Source organism: Vicia villosa, linkage group LG1, assembly GCF_029867415.1.
Source record: "Vicia villosa cultivar HV-30 ecotype Madison, WI linkage group LG1, Vvil1.0, whole genome shotgun sequence".
In the NCBI taxonomy this organism is placed as follows: domain Eukaryota; kingdom Viridiplantae; phylum Streptophyta; class Magnoliopsida; order Fabales; family Fabaceae; genus Vicia; species Vicia villosa.
The window spans coordinates 42945088-42957309 of NC_081180.1; the positions used below are offsets into that span (position 1 = coordinate 42945088).

Below are 12222 nucleotides of genomic sequence, written 5' to 3' on the forward strand. Positions count from 1 at the left end.
GTGGCGTGCAAAGAGACGAAGGCCGCCAAAAAACAGTTACATTTTTACATTTTAAATAAAACTTTGTAATTAATTGTAGTGGTGTACAAACTTACGCAAACTTGTAGGCTATCACTCAAAATAACCAAGCTACGAGCGAAATGAGTCAAGCAAATGAGTCAAGCAAAGGCGGTGTACGTTTGAATCACCAACTTTCTTTCAATTTCAAATGTTATGTCATTTACCTTTCCTTTCTTTACAAGTTTTACTACTCTTTACAAGTTTTACCTTTCCCTTTTTAACCTTTTTAAAAAGTTCCTTGAACGTTCTTTCATTGCAAACGAACAACTTCGACGCCATGTCAAACACTTTTACAATATATTCCACTTGTAACTCTTGTTAGAACACGTTGAAACTTGAAGCGTTGTCTTGAAATTCTCTAATCGATCTTGCAAAATAACCCTTAAAAAGAGACTAGCGTTGTTTACCAATAAACACTAAAATATCAATGAATAATTTTTCCTTTCATTCTTTGTTTTCCTACATTGTTGTGTCCGTGTATTACTATCAGAGAGTAACTTCAGTGCTCAAGTTTAACTACTAAAAACGTTTCTAAATTCTGATACATCTTGATCTTGACATCTTCACAATTGTATTTGACCACAAATGACAAATGGTTACAAGAATGAAACACAAATATGGTTACTAATGTTTCTCTTTCACTTCAATCTTCATTTTCCTTGGACAAAGACTAAAATGGAAGAGCCTGTGAACACAAGTAATAACTTACAAGAAAAAAAACCCAAGAATTCTGCATTTTTTACAAACAAAGTGAAAGTTTTGATAGAGGCAAAGTATTCCTGGACAAAAGCCAAGACTAAAATTGTGAAAACATAAGTAACATGAAATAAGTATAAAATGAATATATGTGACATTTTGAGGTATGCAGCATGTGACTCCAGCCCTCCATAATTTTTTTACTGCAAGTTATAAAACAATCTTCAGTATACAATCCTCCAATACATGCGTCAACCATCCAGCACCAAACCAGTTGAGAAACCTAAGTCCCCCAACTCCAACTCAAGGTAGTCAGTACACTCCAAAAACTTGATTGCTTTTATGGAGAGATAACACAAACCATACATTAAAGAATATTATGCAGTGGATGAGAGAGGGAAACTGAGTGAACACCAGTGTTGAAGAAAGAAATATATGTATACTTAGACCACAACAGCTTGACCACTTATCCCGTCATGAAGCTGAAGTGAGCCGTCCTTCATCAAGTTTATGCTCAGGCTCTTGAATCTCTCCCTAGAATATTGCCTGGATGCTTTTCTCCAATCAGTTCCCGTCTTCATCATGGCCACAAACTCCTCAAAACTGATGCGACCGTCCTGTGAAAATTGGAAATTGAAAAAAAAAAGTTCTAATATACATTTATGGAGGAAACTGTGGAGTGTACATGAGAAGTAGGCAAATAACTGTATTATTATCTCCTTTTGTTTATGTTGGAATGACAGTGTAACTTAAGAAGAAAACTTGCAGAAAAGAAAATAAAGCAATGTGTCATATGAATGAAAGCCATACCTTGTCAGTGTCAACTTCTCGCATGATCTCATTCAGTACATTAGTATCAGTTTCTCCTAAGTCATCAACTAATGCTGCTTCTAGTTCACTAAACTCAATATACCCATTATCATCTTTGTCAAAAAACTTGAATGCTTTGCGGAAATGTTCATCGTTCTCCATTCTTTGCAAGTGAATCGTCACAGCTACAAACTCTCCGTAATCAAGCACTCCATTCCCATCAACATCAGCCTAAGCAGTTTACAGAAAAGAAAAACATCCTCAGATCACAGAATTTATTATGCAACTACTCATACACTAGACATAGGGTAGGAATGGAAAATCAATTAAAGCTCATTTTGCAAAGATGAAGCTCTTTTGAAAGAGAGAAAAAAACAAGTGTATGGAATAATATAGTCAATTACAGTGACATCAGAAGACCAAAAAAATGGTTTGAACAAGCTCCATCGGATTGTCAAATAATCTAGGGACAATCAAAGAACTGAAATTATATAGATCAACTACACTATGAATAATATAAATTTTACAGAAGCCTACCACATCCATCAGCAACTTTATCTCTGGCTCGGCCAGTTGCGAACCAACCTTCTGCAAACCAGCCTTCAGTTCCTCATATGTTACTCTGCCATTTTTATCAGTGTCCATCAATGTAAACATGTCTTTGATTATTTCTACTTCTTCAAGAGATAAATGTTCTGCAATTACCTGTAGCATTTATTTACAAAAATTCAAATCATCAACATTTAAACTTTCTTACTAATAATAGAGCTTGATTCAACAATTATGCATAAACCAGAATAGATGCCAACCCTGAGAGCTCTTTTTTTGAATCTATTCATCAACGAGAACTGCTTAAGCCTTGTCCTCACAATATCTCCTAATGGAACATTCGAAGCTTTCTTTGCATTTTGTAGCCATGGATGTTCTGCAACCATAATTAAGAACAGTAAATATACAAACCTGATGCAAAGTTTAGCCAGCCAAGTGTAAAAATGAATAAACAACTTGCAAAATAATCGGCATTGAGACAAGAACCAAGATGAAGGTGAACAGCAGAAAAGTTTATTTACATCCAAATGATCTTTAGCTCAGTGTTCATTATATTTTGGGAAAAATGGGAGAAAGAAAGAAGAACTATAACCTAAATATATATTTACCACAAAATTCACCCACTAAGTGAGTCACTAGTATTGAGTAGAGCACACACATCCTACTTACAATAGAAACCACAAAGAACAAGCTTACTTACCAAGCACCTGTTCGGCAGTCAAGCGTATTTTAGGATCAGGTTCCAACATCTGACGCACGAGACTCTTGGCACTGTCAGAAATCTGAGGCCAAGGCTCCCTCTTGAAGTCAATTACTCCCCTCAAAATCGCCAAAGCAACCCCTTGTTCAGTCTCTGAAATCAACAAACCAATCCAAAAATCTCAGTACACACAAATAACCACTTAACTAGTAAGTAACCACCACTCACACCCAACCAAAACACACAAACAAAACAACAAGCAGCCAGTAAAAAACAGTACCAGCCCAAAACGGAGGCACCCCGCATAACAAAATATATAGAATCACCCCTGCACTCCATATATCAACCTCTGGACCATATTTCCTCTTCAAAACCTCTGGTGCCATATAGTAAGGACTCCCCACAATCTCCGAAAATTTCTCCCCTATTCATTAACAACAACAAAAATCATCAGTACAATTCAATAAACTACCAAAACAATAGAAACATAGCAGCATTAACATTTTATATTTGTTCTTAACCCTCTCGTTTATGAGATAAAAAAAATTGTTCTTAACCCTTTCTCTCCCAGAAAATGATTCCCTGTAAAAGCGACCGACAATCCATAGTCGATTGTTCTAACTAGGATCAAACTCAGAATACTATCTAAACTACTCAAACTTTGTAATAAAGTGAATTAACCATAACCACCAAGGTTTTAAAAAATGGTCAGTAACTATGGAAACGGACGCGACAAAACGGTATCAGAAAAGGACCGATACCGATACCATTATTCATCGTTTTTGTAATAAAGAACAAACTATGGTTAATTCACACTGCAATGACAATAAGTGTTACAACACGTGTACCGATCGAAGTCGCAAAGGTTTTATGCAACCGCTACTGATATTTAAAACATTGATAACCATTAAATAGCCTCATAAACAAGTTTTAATTAACAATAAACAACAGAACACAAAACAATACCAGGCTTGAAGAAAACGGAGAGGCCAAAATCAATAGCTTTAAGCGGAGAATTTTCCTTCTTATTAGCAAAAAGAAAATTCTCCGGCTTAAGATCCCTATGCACAACCCCATTCGCATGACACATCCTAACAACCTCCGCAATCGTCCTCGCAACATTCGCCGCAGCGCGTTCACTATAATGCCCCCTCGCAACAATCCTATCAAACAACTCACCCCCTTCACACAACTCCATAACAAGATGAACATTCTCATCATCCTCATAAGTCGCCTTCAGCTTCACAATATTCGGATGCTCCGGCAACGTCGCCATGATCGCCGCCTCCCGCCGAACATCCTCCACATCCACCGCCGTCCTCAACTTCCTCTTCGAAATCGACTTGCAAGCCAACTCCTGCTTCGTCTCTTTGTCTGTACATAGATACGTTATACCGAATTCACCGCGACCGAGCTCACGGCCTAATATATATTTATCTCCGATTCGGTTTCGCGGATTTGAATCCTTTAGAACACGAATCGTTGCTGATGAGTTTAACGATTCGTCGGAGTATGGGTTCGGTTTGGTTTTTCTTCCTTTTTTACCCCGGTTCGGGTCGGTTGTTTTCCGGTCTGAACCGACTACGTCTGATTTTAAACACGCGTTGCAGTTCCCCATGCTTAGAATTAAAACATGAAATCGGAGAATTGTGGTAGTTTGCCGGCGATGAGATTCTCCGGTGACGGAAAAAAAAGTCTAATATGTGAAGTAGTTGCTTTTCTTGTGCAGAGAAGCTTTTATTTGACTAGGATTTTTATTTGACTATAACAACAACCACCTTTTTGATGAGTCAAAAAACAAACACAACCACTATTATTCTACCAAAATAAAAACACCTTTTATATTATATTTATTTATTTATTATTCTAGATGATAAAGAAAAAGAAAAAATATAGTATATGTAAGTACTGACGTCACAAAGATTTTTATTTATCTTTTATTGATATTGTTGAGTTAAGATATTTTTATTTCTATTTTATTTAAATTCTTACTATTGTGTCTGAATTTCTGAAGATAAATGATTACTATTTTATCGACTGACCCAAAGAAAACAATTGGACCGTTTAAGGAATAAATTGAGCTGGCAGAATGAGTGAAACGACAGCGTTTAGTAGTATAATATATGCATGAGTTGGATCATTGCGTGGGGTCGTGACACTTGGAAACTTTATATTTCTTATTTTGATTATTTTACTTTATTAAATTAAATACAAGGAAACTTTAAATAATGTATATGTGCATGAATAGGAAACATATCTCTTAAATTAGAATTTAGAGGTAAATCAAGTTTAACTAAGATATATATTATATATATTCTTCTTTGTTTGACAAGATCAGGTGTATCTTTTATTTTAGGCATATTCATCTTTAAAAAATATTAATTTGCTAAAAGCAGAATGCTTTAATTATTATCTTTTTTTATTCTAATTATTATCTTTTTTATCATAATTATTATCTTTTTTAAATTATGTTTAATTGGATAATATCATATTTTGATTCAGGTTTAGTTTATTACTTATTAATGTTGATTTTGATTAATATTTTTTAAATTATGTTTAATTGGATAATATCCTATTTTGATTTAAGTTTAGTTTATTATTTATTCATATTCACTACAAAAAATATGCTCTGCAGCGACGTGGGAAACACGTCGCAACATGAAATATCACGTGGCAACAAAAAAGTAGCGACGTGAGTCACTACGTCGCAGGAGACAAAGTGGCAACTTGTAGCGACGTGGAGACCACGTCAGAAAGTAGCGACGTGACTCCCACGTCGCAACAAGGAAACATGGGGAACATCCATCTGCACACACAACAGGCGTGGCAGGTGTGGGGCAGTGTGTTTGCTGACCAATGTAGCGACGTGATTACCACATCGCTACATTAAATGCTTTTTTTTTTTTTAAATTTATTCACGCTAGATTTGTTTTGTTTTATATATTTTTTATAATTAATTAATATATAATAAAATATATATAATAAAATATATATAATAAAATATATATAATAAAATATATATAATAAAATTTATATAATAAAATTTATATAATAAAATTTATAAAATAAAATTTATATAATAAAACCTATAAAATAAAATTTATATATTAAAATCTATAAAAACTAATTTATATAATAAATTTGTATAAAATAAATTCATATAATAAACATTATATAATAAATTCAATTAATTAAAACTAAAAATTTAAAACTAATACTGTAATGAATTAAAATGTAGAATATTTTACATAAAAATAAATTAAAAATAAATAAAATACAAAATGTTTTCAAGACGCATCATCCGGAAAATAATTATCCGGATTAAAATCATCAGCCACCCCGTCATCCTCCGGCTCTTGAGGAGGAGCATTACTGTAATTTCCACCTCCTTGCATAAACCGTCTCATCTGCTCCTCCATCTCAGCTTGCTTCTTCATAATGCCCTCCATCTGTCGCGCATGCTGCTCCTCCATATCAGCCTGCTTCTTCCGCATCATCTCGATCTGGGCCTCACTTTCGCGTCTCGCCAATTGCCTTACTAATTCAGTTTGTTCCTGTGTCAGATTTGGTTGACGCGATCCACCCTCTCCATCCTGAAGTCTTTGAAACAGATTGCGGTCACCACGTCTATAGCTGGCCGCCAAATTTCCAGCACCAAAAAAGCAACCATTAGGTCCTTTTTCTTTAATAACCTCACACCAGATATAGTGATCAACATCCGCATTTAGCGGCTCCCCCTCTGCTGGCATGAATTGAGGATTATTTTCCAGAAAAATGGCAAGTCGCCTATCATAATCTTCCTGCACAGATATTCAATAAAAAATGTAAGTTAAATATTTAAATGCATATTTAATTAGTCAATTAAAATATATTAAAAAGTTGCCACGTGATTTTCACGCCACAACTTATGATTTGCCACATGATTTTAATGTGGCAATTTATCAATTGCCACATGAAATTCACGTCACAAATTTTGTATTAATTTAAAAAAAATAAACAACGTAAATTTCACTTACAAGATACAACTTCGTGCGCTCGTCGACAAAACCTCCCGATCTCCTTGTCCGGGTCCTCGAAATCAGCTCAGGCATCAATGGTTTTCTCCCCAACTCCTTAGCCTAAATAATATAATTAAAAATAATTAGTAAAATATATTATGAATAAAGATGTAACTTAAAAAATTTAAAATTTTTACCAATCGTCGGGCATGCTCGGCGGTGCTAATACTTCCAACTGTGTTGACACAACCGCCCTTTTCAGATGCCCTCATCTTCTTAAAAGTTTCTGATTTAGCCCGGAATTCTGGACTCCTCCAATATGTAACAAGATCATGAAAAACCTCCTCGCCTATCCAGTTAGGACGGATGCCATGAAGCTCATGATTCTCCCTTACTCTCCGCAGCATATCAGACATTCTTTTAGAGCATCTGGTGTTGAAAACTTTCTGAACACTTTTTTCACTCAAAGGATCCCACACACATTTCTCCTGCAATAATGTATGACATTAAAATAAAATGTTAAGTAATTATAATGAGAATTTTATTTAAATAACTATAACTAAAACAATAAATTAAATGCATAACATATATAAATAACAATACCTTAAACATTCTAAACCATTCATCTTTATTTTTGACGTCCCCATAGCTCTTAAAAGCTGATTTATACATCTGCTGAATTATATAGCTAACAACCCTAGCAGCTGTCCGACTCGGCGTAAAACTGAAACAAAAAATGAAAATGTTAGATATAAATTTATAAAAAAAATGAAAAAGTATACATACTATAAAAGTTTTTAAATAGGAAACTTACTTGCTTCCTTCGGGCTGAATCCAAAATCTGCCGTCAATCACATGAATCTCATCAGGATCATCCCTCCCACGAAGATCAGCTCCATCTATCTCATCAACTGCCTCATCAACCTCACGTGCTGGTACATGTGTGGGATGTGGGGTGCGTGAGCCTCCAACCTGTGTGGGGCGTGGACTAGGAGATCGTCCAGCCTGTGTGGGACGTGGACGGGGAGATTGTCCAGCCTGTGTGGGGCGTGGACTAGGAGATCGTCCAGCCTGTGTCGGACGTGTACTGCTGGACCCTCCCGTCTGCTGGAAGGATGAAGTCATCAGGATGGGATATGAAAAACCAGATCCTCCAGTCTGCTGGAAGGATGAAGGCATGCCAGTATGGGAGAATGGAAAGCTGGGAGGGGGCACACCAGTATGTGTGAATGGAAAGCTAGGTCCTGCTGCCTGCTGGAAGGACGATGGCACACCAGGATGCTGGAAGGATGGAGGACGATGGCACACCAGGATGATGGAAGGATTGTTCCATGAAAATGTGACAATCGTGACTTTTCATTCCATGCAACTTCCCAGTGTTAGGGTCAGCACACCTTGATAAATTTGATGAATAGCCATCGGGCATTCTCAAATCTTTTAGCCATCGACAAACAGCTTTAGCTTCTTGGGAAGTCAGAGTGAAACAAGCCTTGGGTTTTAATAACTTTCCATTCGGTAGAGGCCTCAACTCCAACTCTCTTCTGTTACACCATTTTTCCATGTCTTGTCTGGCCTTTTCATTATCTTTCGTTTTGCCTTTCACATCCATCACTGTGTTAAATACATTATCAAAAAAATTCTTCTCAATATGCATAACATCTAGATTATGGCGCAACAAGTTATCCTTCCAATACGGGAGGTCCCAAAATATACTTCTTTTTGTCCAATTGTGCGTGACTCCGTATCCTTCAATTCGGCATTCTTTGCCAGTATCTGTAAATTTTGGTAGCTCACTAACTTGTTCCCATATAGCCCATGGTGACAATCGAGGCGGAGGCGCATCTTTCACTCGTACATCTTTTTTAAAGTTTGTCATGTTTCTTCTATAGGAGTGATTTCGTGGTAGGAATCTGCGGTGACAGTCAAACCACGAGCTTTTCCCACCTTTATCCAACGTGAACCCTTTGTTGTTTCCCATGCAATGCGGACAACCCATTTTGCCATGCGTACCCCAACCAGACAACATGCCATATGCTGGAAAGTCGTTGATGGTCCACATCAATGAAGCTCGCATTGTAAAGTTTTCTTTACGTGATATATCATAAGTCCATTCTCCAATCCACAATCTCTTCAAATCATCAATTAAAGGTTGTAAATACACATCAATTCCTGCTTTTGGACTCGAAGGTCCTGGAATGACGCACGTCAAAAACATGTATGGTTTTGTCATGCACATCTCAGGAGGGAGGTTGTAAGGGGTTACAATAACTGGCCAACAAGAATATGCAGTTCCCGACCCTTGGACATATGGAGTAAATCCATCAGAGCATAATCCCAACCTGACATTTCTAGGTTCTGCGGCAAAATCAGGATGCATCCGATCAAAGTGCTTCCATGCCTCGCCATCAGATGGATGCCGCATAGTGCCTGGACTTGTGTTATTTGTGTGATGCCATGTCATTTGACTTGCACTGTGCATTGAAGCAAACATTCTTTTTAACCTTGGTATTATCGGAAGATAAAACATGGACTTTACTGCTACACGGTCTTGATTAGTGTTAACGGCTCTACTTGGAACTTTATATCTTGGACTCATACAAAACTTACATTCCTCCAACAACCCATCTTGAGTACCAAACTCATTGTCGTAGAACAACATACAGCCATTAATGCAACAATCAATCTTTCTTACTCTTAAGCCCAACTTCGACACCAACTTCTTTGCTTCATAAAATGTTGTAGGCAAGTTGTCTTTCATTGCAGTTGAGTCCAACATCATCTTTACGAAGAATTCCAAACACTTATCAGGAACATTCCAATTTGCCTTGGCGGCCAACAATCTCACACACATTGATAACTTTGAGTCAGACGATCCATCAAACAACGGCGTATTCATCTCATTCAACAACTGATAAAATTTCTGCGCTTCCTCATTCGGCATCTCTTCCCCACCAAAATCTTCAGGCTCATCATAAGTCACGTTCACACCAAAAGCATCCTCAACCATGTCACCAATCAGATTAAAGTTTTCCTCATATTCCACAGGCGGCCGACTACTTGAAGCATGAGAGTTGCTAGTCTCTGGTACGTTACTAGGCATTTCTTCACCGTTAAACGTCCAAACCCAATAATTTGCTATGAAACCCCTTCTATGCAAATGAGCTGTTATTTCCTGTGGGTCACTAATTATTGGTCTACATTCACATTTAAGACAGGGACACCTAACTCCTCATTCGCTTCGACATAATTCCTGAGCAAACGCCCAACTGATAAACCCTTCAACTCCTACTATAAAATTGGGTTTAAGTCCCATTCTTCCTGGAAATGTTCTATCGTACATCCAACTACGATAATACCGATAATATTCCATACTGCACATTTATACAATCATTGTCATTTTGAGTTAGTAATATTAATCAAGTTAATATTATTCTTAGACGTATACTAGTTAATATTTACTATTCTTAAAAATATTATTTAATAACAATACTACTAATATTTTTAACTACACATGTTATATTGAACCTATGTTAACCATAAAATTACTTTTTTATTAACTACATATATTAAAAATATTATTTAATAAAAATACTACTAATAAATATTTACTATTATTAAAAATATTATTTTTGATTCAACTATTAAACATGTACCAGATAAATAAATATTATCTATTAAAAAGTACTACTCATGTAACACCATAGTTCATAAAGATAATAAATATAATTTTTTTATTAAATATATAATAAATATTATATACAAAATGTAAATTTATAATATTTTATTTTTAATTTTTAAATATTAATAATATTTTTCAAACATAACTTCTATACATTCATTAAGATTAATATGTATCTTATTTTTAGTAATAATTTCTATTTTAAAAAACAATAATATATATTACATATAAAACATAGTCTATTAGATTTTTTTTAATAAAACTATTTTTATCAAATATATACAACAATGATGTACTTTTAATTGTAGTTTGTTTATATTTCTATTTTTCAAAAAATAACTTATTTTATATAAACATAAAAAATTCAAAACTTATATGTATAAAAATATTCTCTTTTTAATATTTTATTTTCATTATAATATAAATATATTATCTTTTTATTATAAACATAAAAAATTTAATTTCTATATATGCAAAAATAATTCTGTTTTAAAAATATTTTCTATATACTTTTAATTGTAGTTTGTTTATATTTCTATTTTTCAAAAAAATAACTTATTTTATATAAACATAAAAAATTTATAACTTATATGTATAAAAATATTCTCTTTTTAATATTTTATTTTCATAATTCATAATATAAATATATTATCTTTTATTATAAACATAAAAAATTTAATTTCTATATATGCAAAAATAATTCTGTTTTAAAAATATTTTCATAATTTTCATAATTCTGTTTTTTATTTATATATTTATACATTTTCGTATATATAAAAATTAAACTTAAAATATATAAACTTAGAATATATTTAGACAAAAAACAGAATATATACAAATTTAATTTATTAAACTTAGACCAAATAAATTTATTTAGTTATAAAAAATAGAATATATATATATATTTATATATATATATATATATATATATATATATATATATATATATATGTATATTAAACTTAGATATTGTGAAATAAAATTTATTTCAGTATAAATTCACAAATATACATTCACAAATATACAAAATAAATTTATTCCACACATATAAATTTATTCACAGATTTATTCCACACATATAAATTCACAAATATACAAAATAAATTTATTTCAGTATATCACAATAAAAATAAAATATAAAAAATTACTAAAATACCTCTTCTTCAAATCTCCTTCACTCTTGTAGTACCTCTTCTTCACAATTCTTCAATCTTCAAACTTCAATCCTTCAAAAAAAACTCTAAATTAAATTCAGAAATTTAAAAGTTCTAAAAAAATAAAATTATACAAATAAAAAATAAAATTAGTTACCTTTGATTGATATTTGAGAGAGAGTTAAGACAACAATGGGGAAGAAAAGGGGAGGGGGAGTTGGAGCAATGGAGGGAGGAAGAAAGGGGAGATGCGTGGAGTGGAGGAAGAAGAAAGGGGAGGAAGGCTTTTGCTTTCTGTTTCTGTTTCTGAATCTGGAACGCAAGGGTTTTGGTTTTGTGAAAAAATATATAAGGACATCAGCGACGTGATGACCACGTCGCTACTTTGCCAGGTGGTTCCCACGTCGCTACACTTAAACGGTCATAATAATAATGACACATCTGTAAAAGTGACAGAGTTATATTCCCAAGTAATACGTTGCGACGTGGGAGTAACGTCACTACTAAAATTCAAAAAATTTCAAATCTCCCACCAACTACAACGTTAAAGTTTGTATTTTTTTATTTTTTACTTTT

General features: G+C 33.8%; 2 protein-coding genes across 2 annotated transcripts; both read right to left on the minus strand.

The window, feature by feature from the left end:
- Positions 1–605: 605 nt before the first annotated feature.
- On the minus strand, positions 606–4603 carry LOC131635669 (calcium-dependent protein kinase 10). Its single transcript, XM_058906309.1, has 7 exons — positions 3782–4603; positions 3096–3239; positions 2816–2968; positions 2376–2491; positions 2104–2271; positions 1567–1797; positions 606–1373 (listed from the first exon to the last, which is right to left on the minus strand). Exons 1-7 carry the CDS (start codon positions 4431–4433, stop codon positions 1200–1202), a joined length of 1638 nt encoding a protein of 545 aa, XP_058762292.1. The 5' UTR covers positions 4434–4603; the 3' UTR covers positions 606–1199.
- Positions 4604–6019: 1416 nt separating this feature from the next.
- On the minus strand, positions 6020–7964 carry LOC131605029 (uncharacterized). Its single transcript, XM_058877432.1, has 5 exons — positions 7628–7964; positions 7417–7537; positions 7011–7301; positions 6832–6933; positions 6020–6615 (listed from the first exon to the last, which is right to left on the minus strand). Exons 1-5 carry the CDS (start codon positions 7936–7938, stop codon positions 6103–6105), a joined length of 1338 nt encoding a protein of 445 aa, XP_058733415.1. The 5' UTR covers positions 7939–7964; the 3' UTR covers positions 6020–6102.
- Between the last annotated feature and the right edge of the window lie 4258 nt (positions 7965–12222).